Source organism: Melozone crissalis, unplaced genomic scaffold, assembly GCF_028551555.1.
Source record: "Melozone crissalis strain CALT ecotype California unplaced genomic scaffold, PUWL_Pcris_2 ptg000295l_1, whole genome shotgun sequence".
In the NCBI taxonomy this organism is placed as follows: Eukaryota; Metazoa; Chordata; class Aves; order Passeriformes; family Passerellidae; genus Melozone; species Melozone crissalis.
In genome coordinates, this window is record NW_026536047.1 from 53,211 (window position 1) to 67,684 (window position 14,474).

The 14,474-nt window shown below is 52.6% G+C and overlaps 1 protein-coding gene across 1 annotated transcript; it reads left to right on the top strand.

Moving 5' to 3' along the window:
- The first annotated feature begins 2,128 nt into the window (after nucleotides 1-2,128).
- On the top strand, nucleotides 2,129-14,100 carry LOC128949797 (tumor necrosis factor receptor superfamily member 10B-like). The gene is made up of 10 exons (XM_054294657.1): nucleotides 2,129-2,179; nucleotides 7,864-7,990; nucleotides 8,853-8,981; nucleotides 9,294-9,408; nucleotides 10,648-10,733; nucleotides 10,834-10,941; nucleotides 11,462-11,502; nucleotides 12,359-12,463; nucleotides 12,899-12,971; nucleotides 13,057-14,100. Exons 1-10 carry the CDS (start codon nucleotides 2,129-2,131, stop codon nucleotides 13,332-13,334), a joined length of 1,113 nt encoding a protein of 370 aa, XP_054150632.1. The 3' UTR covers nucleotides 13,335-14,100.
- The last annotated feature ends 374 nt before the right edge of the window (nucleotides 14,101-14,474 follow it).

Below are 14,474 nucleotides of genomic sequence, written 5' to 3' on the forward strand. Positions count from 1 at the left end.
GCCTTTGTGCGAATATTCCCCCTGTGGTTTGTCGGCACAGATAACTCGGGGATGGGTTATAAACGGGGAGACTGAGACAGAAAGATAAAACCCTGTGGCTTCCCAGGAGGATGGGATGCCAGGCTCTGGATGCTGAGGGTGGCCTGTCCCTGCTGGGATGGCTGTGGAGCAAGCTGGCATGTTCTCTTCCATGTGGAACACATCCCGATTTTTCCTGGCTGAATTCAGGCACAGCAGTTCCCTAAAGAGCATCAGGTTGATTTTTCAGAGAGGATGGATCTTTCCCCATCCCATTTGCACATGGATTAGCATTGAGCTGTAGTCCTAGACCTAAACCTCGCTCTAGTTCCGCTCTAACTGAGAAAGGAATCATTCTCTGAGGACTCCGATGATTTCAGCTGCAGTCAGCGGTGCCCAGAGCACAGGACACATGGTTTTGGTTAAACAAAAGGCACACATACTTTTTGGGGCTTGTAATAGAAGCACCCACCCAGGAAACGAGCAGGAAGTTTATTCCTCCTCGAAATCCCATTTCTGCTCCATTAATTGTGGCACAGCCAGGCTGAATAATTCCCCGTGTGAGGAAACAACCCGGCGGCCGTGGCTTGTCCTGCCATGAGCACAGCCCGCAAGGAGAAGGTGCTTCCCAAATATCCACATCCAGAGCGGGTTAGCTGTGATCCTCCTCATCCAGCTGAATTCAAGGAGCCTTCCTGCCCTTCTCCCAGCCTGGGGTGCTCAGCTGCTCCTTGGCATGATGGAAGCACTGAGCACTCTGTTTGCTGAGCTGCATTTTTCATGCCTTGGTGCTGGGTGCATTTTTCAGGCCGTGTCCTGCAGATTTCCCTGCCTGAAGGGAAAAGTTAAACCTGCTTTTCTACACCCTCCGATGAGTCACCGGGGACGTGACAGGAAGGTTACTCACAGGGATTCAGTTTACTGCTAGCAAAACATTAACAAGACAGAGTTCTCTGCCCCAGAATCCTGATTCTGGAACGATTTGGGTTGGAAAAGCTCTCTTGGAGACCCTTTGGGTACTGGAAGGGGTTCTGAAGTCTCTGGTTCCTGTCTTTCCTAAAGCTTCTCTAATGCTCCATTCCAACACTCGCACCATCTCAGTAAAATCAGACTTTTCTTGGAATCTCAGTAAAATCGCCTTTCTTGGAATTATGTTTTCTCACACACACACTCCCCTGATTGCGTGCAGCACCAGAGCCGTTTGTGCAACAGCAGAAAGTCCAAAGATTTAACTTTTACGGTTCTTTTCCCTTTCTCTTGGAGTTTTGTCCCGCCAAAAAAAAAAAAAAAAAACAAAAAAAAACCCAAAAAACCCGCCACACAATGGAAAAATACCAACTACGAGAACTTCAATACCAACTACGAGAACTTCCCAGCTCTGGCGGCTTTTTTGCAAGACTTTTTTGCCTCCTCTGCGCCTTGAACCTCACCGGAATCCCACGGGATTGTCCACTTAGCACCCTTTTCTCAGAGCACAAAACCCCGCGGCTCTGCTCGCTCCAGGCCGGTGAGTGATCGTGAAAAAATGCAAGAGGAGCAGCAAAGTCGCGGAGAAATCATTCCCTGTGTGATTCGGGTGTTTCGAAACTTCTTCGGTCGCTTGAGCGGTGAGCGAAAATAACGAGTGGCTAAAACTGAAAGGAAGAGGAACAGCGAAAGCCAATTCGGCTTCTCCGAATTGGCAAAGCAAACCGCGCACGGGAGTTTAAGCGGTTTTGGAGAGAATGAAGGAACACGCCGAGTTCGCAGAGCCGCGCTGGGACAGCCCCGGGTCAGCCCCTTCTTGCCCCTCAGTGAAGTCACGCCCAGCTATAAAAGCTCCCGCTGGGCAGGATTAATTCATTCGGTTCGGCGTCCTGGGAAGAGACGGTCGTGCCCAGAGCCGAGTCCGGACCTTGCCCGGGCTGTGCCCGCTCCGTGCCCGCCCTGCGATCCAGCGCGCTCCGCTCGCCATGCGCTGGCACCGCCGGGGCTGGCTCTGGCTCTGGCTCTGCCTGGCCGCGCTGCTGCTGCTGCTCACGGTCAGTGGGGACGGGGCTCGTGGGGACCCTCCGGGAGCGCGGCCGGGGGGGTCCGCAGCCCTGTCGGGGCTGCGCGGTGCTGTCGCGACATGCCCAGACTTGCCGCGCTGTCGAGGGGCTCGGAGCGGGACGGGGTCCGGGTGGGACGGGGGCATCGGGGTGTTCGGGGGGCTGCCCTGGTGGGGCTCAGCCCGGCGGAGGGGGCTGTGTGAACGGGGGGAGCCCCTGGATGGAGGTGAGGGAGGTGGCGTTACCTGCGGAGAGCGGCGGAGGGGCCGCGCCTTTGCTGCGATTGCGGGGGAAGGGCTGGTGTGAGTCGGGGGAAACTGAGGCACGGAGGGGCTCAGCTGCTCCGGGGGGCGAAGGGGAGGGGCTGGGCCGCTCACCTGGCCTGGAGGGGGCGGGGAAAATGGGGGCGGTGGGGCTCAGCTGGCCCGGGGGATGGGGGGGTGGAGGCCATGGGGCCAGGGGGGTCGGATGGGCAGGGGAAGAACAGGGGGGTCGGATGGGCAGGGGAGGATGAGGAGGGTTCGGATGGGCAGGGGAGGACCAGTGGTGTTCGGATGGGCCAGCGGACCAGGGGGGTTCACCTGGGCACGGCACAGCGAGGTTCGGGGTACCGGCAGGATGCCGGGGGGTGGGCGGATGCCAGAACCTGGAAGGGGAATTTTCTCGATGGGAAAAGCGATCTCAGCCTCCCGGCTCCGAGCACATGGCCCCGGGGGGATTGTGACGGTGATAAAAGGCGGCAAACTGGACCCGACGCGCATTGCCGTGGCCGGCGAAGGGGATTTCCACTCCCTGCGCTCCCGAGCCGTGTTTGCCATTCCGTGATGGCATCTGGTGACACCCTTTGGGATGTTTTAACACGAGGAATGCTCTCGGAGCGGGAATGGAACTCGCCCAGACGATGTCCAAACCCTCAGCGCGGGGGTTTAGGACACAAAATTCCACCTGGGCATATCATGTTTCCCTGTGGATTGGATGATGTAGAGTTGGGGAATACCTGAACTCTGTTGTCGCTTGAAGTCAGGAGGATCCTGCCACGAGTTAGAGATCCTGCCCTGACTTGTATCCCAGGGCTGGCCTGTAAACCACGGCGGTGCAGGAGCCCATGGGCGCTGCTCCCCTGCTGGAATGACACCAGCGCTGCCCAAAACTGGTTTGCAGAGAGAGCCTCTCATCCAATTCATTCCCTACAGAATTTATTTAGACTGGCCTGGTAAAGTCAAGCCTTAAACTCATTCCCTAAGGGCACGCTGGTAAGAGCCTCAGGGTTTTAAAATTTTTTTAATCCCATTTTTTGGATGAGAGGGATGGGGAGCTGCTCGGTGGGGATTCACATGGCATATTGGTGGTGTGATATTGCATCATGTCCTGTCTCTTGCCTCATGGCTGGACACTGGCCATCCACTTGACGGATCTCTGAGCTCGCTGGAGCTCAAATTCTGCTTGCTTTGCGGGAATTCCAGGGGAAAATCCCACCCTGTGTCCTTGGAGCAGGTGACTCAGTTGCCTGCTGCAATTTATCCCGGTTCTCTTGCTGCCCTCAGAGGCTGCGGATGTGTTTCATCCTTTTCATCCTCTTCCATCTCCAGAGTTCGGCCAGGGCTGCAGGGTCCAACTCCTTTAGGGATCACCTCGGGAGAAAAACAAATTGGGGATGGAAGCAGGGGAAGTTCAAAGTTTGATGCTTTCCCGAGCTTTTTCTCCAGAACTGATCCTCCAAAGAGGAAAAGCTGATAAAGGATTCCTGTGCCTCTAATTCTTCTGCCTCCAGGCTTTTTTGAGTTGTTTACTGTGGGTGAAAACTCCTCCAACTGATAGTTTGGTCAGGGATGGCAGCAGGGTGCTGCGGGCTGATAACCTTATCATGCATGTGTTGTGTTCTCTGTAAATGTGAAAAACACCAATGACTTGTTTTAAAATTTTAAAAGCTTAATAGTAATAAAATGGTTATAAAATTAGTAATACGAATAGAGTAATAATAATTTGGACTGATAGTTTGGTCAGGGATGGCAGCGGGGTGCTGCAGGCTGATAACCTTATCATGCACGTGTTGTGTTCTCTGTAAATATGAAAAATGCTGATCAGTTGTTTTTAAAATTTTAAAAGTTTAATAGTAATAAAATGGTTATAAAATTAGTAATACGATTAGAGTAATAATAATTTGGGCAATTTGAATTAGGACAATATGAGACAATAAAACCAAAGAGTCACAGAGGTACATTTTTCTGGGCAGCACAAGCCCGAAAAAGGACACCCCCTAACAAAGGATGAACCCTTAAAAACAATAACCTGTTAAATATTCATACACTTCATAAGATGCATAAATTCCATTCAAACACAGGATTTTTTCTGGTCATCATCAACTTCTTCCTCTTAATCCTAACGGTGTCTTCGGCGTCTTCGAGGCGGGAAGAATTTTCTTTCTTCTGATAAGAGGGCAATAAATTCTTTTTCTCTGAAAGATTCAGGTGTCCTGTAGCTGCTATTTTGCTGTAGGTCCTTTCTTTAAAAAAAGTATCCTACTATCTTTTCTTTTGAAAAGAACTATTTTTTCTTTTAAAAAACTATCCCATAGTGTAGTTTCTATTTTAACATTTTTTATAACCTAAAACTATATTTAACACACTGCTTAAGAGAATTAATACAGCATTACTTTCTAACACAGCACATATAATATCCATTATAATATTTGCGAAAAGCCGATCATAAAACACGCATTTTTCACAGCAAAGAAATGAAATCCTGTGGCTGAGGGGCCCTCCCAACCTGCAGAAAACGCTGTGGTGTGGCTGTGATCACCCTCAGAGTGTGGCAGAGTTCAAGTGGGGAAGAAACATGGATTTTTTTTCCCCCCGTGGAAGGGATAAATTGTCCTTTCACTCCCAGGATTTCCAAAACCAGAATGGGTGAAGCTGTTGTGGCTGGAACTCCTCAAGTGGATAAAAAATTTTACAAACTTGCAAACGTTCCTAGCTGGAGAAAAGAGGAGCAGAGGCAGATCCAGTAGAGCCAGAAGGTGTTGGAGGAACATGGATTTGATCCATCTGAGTCAGGGTCCAGAGCTGGGCCCATTCCTGGCCTGGCCAGGGCTCTGTGGCCTGGTTGTGTTGGGTGTTTGTCCTTGCCATGGCCTCGATGCCTTAAGTTTTAACTTTCACATTTTTCAGACTCTGTGCTGCCCTCGATGCCTTAAGTTTTAACTTTCACATTTTTCAGACTGTGCTGCCTAGGTGTGCAGCTCTGAGCTTCATATGAAGTGTGGTGAGCTCTCTCCACAGAGCAGCTAGACAAAACAACTCCTTGTCTAGCCAAAGACAACCCATACAAGTTTCAGGCCCAAAAGCATAAACAATGGTGAACTGAGAGAAAAACAGAAATGATAGGACTTTGTAATGTAAAGATTGGACAGCTAATGGACCAAAACTTATAAAAGTGAGAGACCTCGTGGCTGGGTCGTCCATTTTGTGACCATTTTGCTTCATCTTGTGCGCAGCCCTGGCTGGGCTCTTGTGCTGCCCAAGGTGCATCCACTGAGGATATTCTTTTTATAAATCCCTGCTTTATTTTTCTGTCCAGCCTTCCCAAGGCATGGGCCTGGCTGGTGTAAGGTGGTAAGGTGGTTTGTGGTGCCACCATCACGCAGCCCCGTGACCTTTCCAGTTCTGCCTTTCCTGTGGCGGGAAGCTCAGGAGGAGGAGGAGGCAGGAACACTCCATTGTTTCGGTGTTCTAGGCAGCTTCTGACTCACGGCAGAAATATTTGCTTTAAATTCACCCTCCGTGTTGGGGAGGGGAGGGGAGAAGTGTCTCGTCCAGCTCGTGAGGTTGCGACATGTCTGTCCTGCCGCCCTGGTGTGAAAAATGCCAATCACTTGTTTTTAAAATTTTGAAATTTTAATAGTAATAAAATGGTTATAAAAATAGTAATGCAATTGGAGTAATAATAATTTGGGCAATTTGAATTAGGGCAATATGAGACAACAAACACAAAGAGTTATGGATGTCCGGGTACCTTTTACTGGGCAGCACAAGCCCAAAAAAGGACCACGTTAACAGAGGATTAACCCTTAAAAGCAACAGCCTGTTGCATATTCATACACTGCATACATTATGCATAAATTCCATTCAAATTCAAACACAGGATTCTGTCTTATCATTGTCAACTTCTTCCTCTGAATCCTAACAGAGCCTTCAAGGTGGGAAGGAATTTGTTTCTTCTGATAATGGAGCAATAAATTCTTTTTCTCTGAAAGATTCAGGTGTCCTGTGGCTGCTATCTCACTGCGAGTCCTTTCTTTAAAAAAAGGATCCTACATAGCATCGTTTCTATTTTAACAATTTTTATAACCTAAAACTATATTTAACACAGTACTTAAGAGAATTAATACAACATTACTTTCTAACACAACACATATAATATTCTTTTTAATATTTGCGAAAAGCCAGTCATAAAGTACATGCATTTTTCACACTGGTGAGCTTGGGGCAGCTTTATATCCATGGATATCCAGCTTTATATCCACGGATATCCATGGAGCAGCTCTGTGCTGGCCCAGAGGCCGATGGGATTGTCCCCATTGGGGACATTGAGGTGCCCAAAAGCCCCCAAAGCCCAAGGGGACAAACGGCCATTCCTGCAGAGCATTGTCCCCATCAGGGTGGAAAGATCTGAGGCAGCACAAAAAGGGTGTGGAGAGCCGAGGGAAATGTGACTTTTCTTCCTGATCCTCAGCAGAATAACAGGGAAAACAGAGTGGCAGCCCAGGGGTTTGTGCTGGGCACCGGAGCCGCCTTCCAGCCTTGACACGGGGCTGTTTCCTGCCACAAACCCTTCCTGTTCCCAAACATCCCCTTCCACTGGGGCTGTTGGTGCCCTCGGAAATTGGGGGAGGAAAAGGGTCCCTCAGAAACTGGGGGAGAAAAGGGTCTTCAGAAATCGGGAAGGAAACAGGTTGTTTTCAGAAACAAGGAAGGAAAAGGATCCTCAGAAACTGGGAAGGAAAAGGGTCATTCTCAGAAATTGGGGGAAAAAAAGGGTCCTCAGGAAACAGGAAGGAAAAGGGTTCTCAGAAACTGGAGAAGGAAAAGGGTCTTCAGAAATTGGGAAGGAAAGAGGTCGTTCTCAGAAATTGGGGGAGGAAAAAGGTCCCTCTCAGAAATTGGGAAGGAAAGAGGTCGTTCTCAGAAACTAGGGAAGGAAAAGGTTCTTCAGAAATTGGGAAGGAAAGAGGTTGTTTTCAGAAACCAGGAATGAAAAGGATCCTCAGAAACTGGTAAGGAAAAGGGTCATTCTCAGAAACTGGGGGAGGAAAAGGGTCCTCAGGAAACAGGAAGGAAAAGGGTTCTCAGAAACTGGAGGAGGAAAAGGGTCTTCAGAAATTGGGAAGGAAAAGAGTCCTTCTCAGGAATTGGAGGAGGAAAAGGGTCCTCAGAAATTGGGAAGGAAAGAGGTCGTTCTCAGAAACTAGGGAAGGAAAAGGTTCTTCAGAAATTGGGAAGGAAAAGGGTCATTCTCAGAAACTGGGAATCAAAAGGGACGTTCTCAGAAATTAGGAAGAAAAGGGGTCGTTAGCGACTCTTTGCCCTGCTGATACCCTGGCAGGCAGAATGCCCCTGCGAACCTCCACATCTCTTCTTGGCTTTGCCAAGGAAAACCTGGCCCTGTTTTGTGGGGGGTGCCTTTGGCTGAGGTGGCTCTGAGCCATCTCAAAGCTCCTCTCCTGCTTCACCGGGCACAGCAACTCTCACCCTGCTCTTTCTCCCCTTGCCCCATGGATTAGAGTGGTTTTTAACCCGAGGTTTTCTGTATTTTTTAGCAGGCAGCCCCTTGGGAAGCCAGTGCTGTTGCCCTGAGGAAGAGAGACAGCTTGGATCTAGGCTGGGGAGGGGAAGATGATTACTACAGGAAAAGCGATGGTTTCAATTGCAAGAAGTGCCCTGCAGGTGAGATGGTCTCAGCACTGACCCCACCTCTGCAGCCTCTCCGTGCTCCTGTTCCTGTCCTGAGGGGCAGCAGAGCTCCAGCTCTGCCCTGCTCCACTGTCAGGGATCTAAGCATTCATTCGGGGAATGTTTTCCTTTTCTTGGCTTATTTGCCTCTGAGCTTTGCTGGTGGGGGAAACACAGAATCCTTCAGGTTGGAAAAGCCCTCCAAGGCCACCAAATCCAACCTGTGCCCGATCCCCACCTTGTCACTGAGTGCCACCTCCAGCCCTTCCTGGGACCCCTCAGGGATGGGCACTCCAACCCTCCCTGGGCAGTTCCAATCCCTGAGCCCCCTTTCCATGGGGAAATTCCTGCTGTGCCCACCCTGAGCCTGCCCTGAGCCCCCTTTCCATGGGGAAATTCCTGCTGTGCCCACCCTGAGCCTGCCCTGAGCCCCCTTTCCATGGGGAAATTCCTGCTGTGCCCACCCTGAGCCTGCCCTGAGCCCCCTTTCCATGGGGAAATTCCTGCTGTGCCCACCCTGAGCCTGCCCTGAGCCCCCTTTCCATGGGGAAATTCCTGCTGTGCCCACCCTGAGCCTGCCCTGAGCCCCCTTTCCATGGGGAAATTCCTGCTGTGCCCACCCTGAGCCTGCCCTGAGCCCCCTTTCCATGGGGAAATTCCTGCTGTGCCCACCCTGAGCTGCCCTGGCCCAGCCTGAGGCCGTTCCCTCTGCTCCTGTCCCTGTGCCCTCCTGGCAGGAGCTGGGCAGAGCCACAGGGGCCCCCTGAGCCTCCTTTGCTCCAGGCTGAGCCCCTGCCCAGCTCCCTCAGCCTCTCCTGGGGCTCCCTGTGTGTTCAGAGTTTCCCTTTCCCTTCAGGCACCCACCTTATCAAGGAGTGTGAGGAGGAGGGAGGCTCCAGCACGTGTGAGCCCTGTGGACTCGGGGAATACATGGAATATCCCAACACCTTCCAGTCGTGCCAGGAGTGCTCCAAGTGCAGGGAAGGTACGAGCTGGGGGGAGCAGGGCTGGGTCCAGCTGAGCTCTCTCAGGGCTCAGTGTCACCTGCAGTGTCCCCAGAGGGTGGCTGGGGCTGCCACATCTGTTAAAGGCCACATCCCTCATGCAAAGCTTGGGCTGAGGCTCCACGCAGAGCAAGAGGATGAGGCTCCCAGCAGCACTGGCAGCTGCTGGTGGAGTTTGATGCCTGCACTGCTTTTCCCTTGTGGGGCAGGAAAAGCTGGCACTAACAGCAGGGAGGGACCTGGTCCTGCCTGAGGTGGAGCCAAGGTGGAGCTGTGTCCCTTCTGTCCCACAGATCAGGTGGAGCTGAGTTCCTGCCAGCTCCAGAGGAACACGGTGTGTGCCTGCAGGAACGGCACCTTCTGCCCCCCGGAGCACCCCTGCGAGATGTGCCAGAAGTGCCAGCCCAGGTGGGTCAGATGGGGAAGATGGAAAAGGAAAGCCTTATAAATATGATTGTTTGGCAAAAGATTGTGAGAATATAGAAACTGTAAGCGAGATTGAAATGAAAGCAAGCTTTGAGATCCCTCAGTTACTGAACAACTGGAAAACAATGGTGTGGCCACTGAAGGTGATCCCCTTTTGATGGAACAACACCCTCTGCTTGCAGACAGCTCCAAGGGTCAGAGCAGACCCTACAGCTTGGCAGAAGGGGCCCAAAGAGGAGTTTTTAGGGTTTAAAATGTAACACAGTATGGGAATGTCATGATTCTTATAGGCTGTATGGAAATGCTGTAGGATTTGTATCTTGTACTAGATTGGTTAGTGAGAATCAGAATATTCAACACAGAAGAAGATTTATTGTATTGTAACGGGAACTTTGCCCTCTTATCCCTTTTACTCTCTTACCCTCTCATCCTCTCTACCCCTCTCTTCTCTCAGGCCTGCTCTGAGCTGTGGCAGCTCCCAGCAGGGCCCTGCACTTGGCCCTTTGCAATAAACCCCATATTCCAATCCTAGAAGATTTATTGTATTGTAACAGGAACCTTGCCCTCTGATCCTCTCTTTTACTCTCTCATTCTCTCTTTACCACGCTCTTGTCTTCTCTCTCTTTACCTCTCTCTCCCTCTTTGGGGCCTGCTCTGAGCTGTGGCTGCAGCTCCCAGCAGGCCCCTGCACCCAGGTCCTGTGCAGTAAACCCCAAATTCTATGACCAGAAGAAGATTTATTGTATTGTAATGGGAACCTTTCTCTCTCATCCTCTTTACCTCTCTCTTTACCTCTCTTTCTCTCTCTCAGGCCTGCTCTGAGCTGTGCCTGGCAGCTCCCAGCAGGCCCCTGCACCCAGGCCCTTTGCAATAAACCCCAAGTTCCATGATCAGAAGAGGATTTATAGTATTGTAACAGGAACCTTGTCCTCTTTTACTCTCTCTTTACCCTCTTTACTCTTCCTCACTCTTTCATCTCTACCACGCTCTTGCATTTTCTCTCTTTACCCCTCTCTCCCTGTTTGGGGCCTGCCCTGAGCTGTGCCTGGCAGCTCCCAGCAGGGCCCTGCACCCAGGCCCTTTGCAATAAACCCCAAATTCCACACCCTGGCTGCAGAGATCTCTCATCTCCATCCATCCCAACACTCCTACAGGTGGCTCCTGTGGGGTTTGTGCTGCTGAGCCACAGCTGCTGAGCCCTCCCTGTGTCCCCTCTCCCAGGTGTCCCGACGGTCAAGTGGTGCTGAAGCCCTGCACACCCACGAGTGACCTGCAGTGTGGTCCTGACACGGCCACCTTCCCCTCCTGTGAGTGGGGAGTGCTGGGGGAGGGCTGAGGGATGGGGTGGGAGCTGCTGCTGAGGCTGAAGCAGGAGCAGCTGCTCACACCCTGCTTTGTCTGCTTCAGACCTCACGGGTGGCATCATTGCAGGGATTGTGATTGTGACTGTGATTGGGATCGTGATGATTGGGATTGCTGTCTGCTGCTGCTGTAAACACCACTGCAGCTCCCCAGGTGAGTGCAGGGGACCCCTGGAGCACCCACCTTGGCCAGGGGCTCTGCACTGGTGTGGGCTGGGTGGGAACACCCACCTGGTGTAGGAAGAGAGACCCCAGGAACACCCACCTGGTGTGGGAAAAGAAACGCTGGGAACACCCACGTGGTGTGGGAAAAGAGATCTTGGGAACACCCACCTGGTGTGGGCAGGGTGGACAGAGAGACCCTGGGAACACCCACCTGGGGTGGGCTGGGTGGGGAGACCTTGGGAACATCCACGTGGTGTAGGAAGAGAGATCCCAGGAACACCCACCTGGTGTGGGAAGAGTGGGAACAGAGACCCCGGGAGCACCCACCTGGTGTGGGAAGAGAGATCTTGGGAACACCCACCTGGTGTGGGAAGAGAAACCCTGGGAACACCCTCCTGGTGTGGGCAGGGTGGGAAGAGAGACCCCAGGGGCACCCACCTGGTGTGGGAGGGTAGGAAGAGGGTCCTGCCTAGGGGAAAAGGGATCACAGCTCTCTTTCCATCTTCCAGGGGATGGGAGCCCCTCAAGCAAGAAGCCCTTTGAAATTGTGGTGAGTTCCTGGGATGGCAGGGAGGAATGGCTCTGGTTGTGGGCTGGGGTAATGTCCCCTGTTCCCTCTGCTCCCGACTTGGCCAGCAGCTCCTGGCAAGGCCAGAGGAGCAGGGAGATGAGTTTCATCCAGAAGTTCCTGGGAGGGCTGGAGGACCAGGGGGATGATGAGTCTTACCCAGAAGTTTCTGGAAGGCTGGAGGAGCTGGGGATGAGTTTCATCCAGAAGTTCCTGGGAAGGCTGGAGAGGCAGGGGAATGAGAGTTATGCAGCTGGGAAGGCCAGAGGAGCAGGGGAATGAGGCTCATTCAGCAGCTCCTGGCAAGGCTGGAGGAGCAGGGAGATGAGTTTCATCCAGAAGTTCCTGGGAGGGCTGGAGGAGCAGGGGGATGATGATGAGTCTTAGCCAGCAGTTTCTGTTAAGGCTGGAGGAGCAGGGGATGAGTCTCACCCAGAAGTTTCTGGAAGGCTGGAGGAGCAGGGAGATGATGAGTCATACCCATCAGTTCCTGGGAAGGCCAGAGGAGCAGGAGGATGAGTCTCACCCAGCAGTTTCTGGAAGGCTGGAGGAGCAGAGGATGAGTTTCATCCCTGCAGGGTTCTGGTAGAGCTGGGCCAAGCAGAGGAGGTCTCTGGTGGTACGCTGGGTGTTTCCAGCCCCCTCCTCAGTGCCATTAACACTGTCCTGGTGGCAGTGCTGGCACATCCAGGATCCACAGTGGAGATCCCAGGGTAGGGCTGGGCTGTGCTCGCCCAGAGCTCCTCCAAGCTCAGGATCCATGGCCTTGGATCCATGGCAGGCTCCTGCCTTCCCAAACCACCACAGTTTGTGTTTCTCCCTTGCCACTGAACTCCAGTTTCAGAAGCTGCCGTGGTGCAAGAGAGAGAACAGCGGGAGAGAGGACAACATCCCCAACGAGCGCACAGAGAGGCAGCTGCATGAGAGGGCAGCAGAGAGACAGGTACGTGAGTGGCGCTCCTGCCCGGTGTGCCAGGCCAGGATCTGATCATCCTGGGGGGCTTCCAGGGCTGGGCTGCTCAGGGAGATGGTGAAGGGTCTCTTTGTGGGGTCAGCATGGCAAAATCTGCTTGTGGGAGTCGAGAGAGTCGTCGGAAGATTTAACGCTGAGCAAACACAGCTCTGGTGTCCCCATCTCGGGGGCCATTGCAGAGAGGAAACGTCGATGTCCTGGGGGTGGGTGTGATCAGACAGGGATGTCCTGGGGGTGGGTGTGATCAGACAGGGATCTCCTTGGGCTGGGTGCTGATCTCCTGCCCCAACAGCCCTGGGACAGAGGGAGAGGGTCTCCAATTGCTGCTGCGGCTTGGTGGGTGCTGTAGGACACTGTCATTGCAGGAGTGGCATTGTCATTCCAGGAGTGACATTGTCATTGCAGGAGATGCTGCCAAGTAAGAGTGAGAGGCCCTGGAGGACTCTGCTTCCTCCACCAGGGACTGAACCCATTAAAGGTGAGTGCTGGGGCCCAGGGGATGTGCTGGGGCTGGGACTGCTGTCCCTGCTGCCCCTGCTCTGAGCAGTCCCTTTCCCCTCCAGCGCTGAAGAACACCTTTTACACCTTTGCGGATAAAGTGCCCAGAGACTACTGGAGGAGATTCGGCCTCAACCTGAACCTGGAGGACATTGACATCCCCACGGGTCAGTCCACGGATGATTTCTACAACATGATGTGCAGGTGGCACAACAGGGTGGGCTCCAAGGCCTCTGTGAACACCCTGCTGGACACCCTGGAGCGCCTCAAGCTCGGTGGGGTGGCAGAGGACATCTGTAAGAGCCTGGTCCAGGAGCGAGGCTTTCAGTACGAAACGAGCTGAAGGAGCAGCTCTGCAGCTGTGAAATACCCAGAACGGTGAATTGTAGCTGTTTATAGCTGGCCTGTGCTCCTCTGCTCTTGAAGCCATCATGAGTTCAGCTGGGCCAGGAGGAGCTGATCCTCACGAGAAGCACAAGCCCCAGGCTCCCCTCTGCTGGAGTTACAGGTTCGATGTTGGTTCTTCCTCGTGGAATCCAAGCTGGTTTCTTGATTTCACTGGGTCAACACCAAGAGGTTCAACTAACTTCAATCTGCCTTGGGCCTTCTCTCTTGGAAGCATTGGTACTACCCAGATTTCTTTGGGATCTGTGCAGAGAAGGGTTTTTGGCATCCCTATGCTTCTGAACTGGATCATCCTTGATCTTCAAAGGATTCCTGGCATCATGAAATGGCTTCTGCTTCTAGAACATCTCTAAGTAAGCTTCGTTCTGCATGCTTGGTGGTTCTGCGAGCTCAGCTGGGATCTTGGGCTGCTTTTGTGACCTAAATTTTTAGATTTTGTTGGGTTTTTTTGTTTTTGTTTTTGTTTACATGGTTCTGCTTGTTCTTAGGAGCCAGTTTAAAACTGCGCTTGGAGGGGACGGGGGGGGATGATTGATTTGCACAATGGACACTGGGGTTGCCTGGGGAAAGGGACAATGCAGGGGTCACCCAGCCCAGCCCCCTGCCAGGACCAGGGATGTCTTCCTTCCCATGAGGCTGCTCCAAGCCCCATCCAGCCTGACCTTGAGTCTTTGCCAGGATGGGGCAGACTATCGGGGCAGCCTTTCTGCCAGTGTTAGCTCATTTTGAAGGATTTTTTTGTTAAATTTAATATAATGTGAATCTAATTTGGTTCTAAGCCATTCCCGTGTCCTGGCACTCCAGGCCCTTGTCCGACTCTCCTGGAGCCCTTTTAGGTACTGGAAGGGGCTTGAAGGTGTCCCAGAGCCTTCTCTTCTCCAGGCTGGACAATCCCAGCTCTCCCAGCCTGGCTCCAGAGGCGTTCCAGCCCTCCTCTGGATTTGCTCCAGGACTTCCACGTCCTTGTGGAGGCCCCAGAGCTGAGGAGAAGCGGAGAATCCCTCAGGTTACCCCGTGGCTGTGGGGTGGCTCTGCTGTCCCTGTGTGTGCCCCAGCGTGGAGGGGCGAATGCACTGAG

Coding starts and splice junctions, on each gene's coding strand:
- LOC128949797 (XM_054294657.1), top strand. CDS start 2,129: ATGCCCAGACTTGCCGCGCTGTCGAGGGGCTCGGAGCGGGACGGGGTC. Junction 8,982..9,293: donor GTGCTCCAAGTGCAGGGAAG/GTACGAGCTGGG, acceptor TCTGTCCCACAG/ATCAGGTGGAGCTGAGTTCC. Junction 12,972..13,056: donor AGGGACTGAACCCATTAAAG/GTGAGTGCTGGG, acceptor TTTCCCCTCCAG/CGCTGAAGAACACCTTTTAC.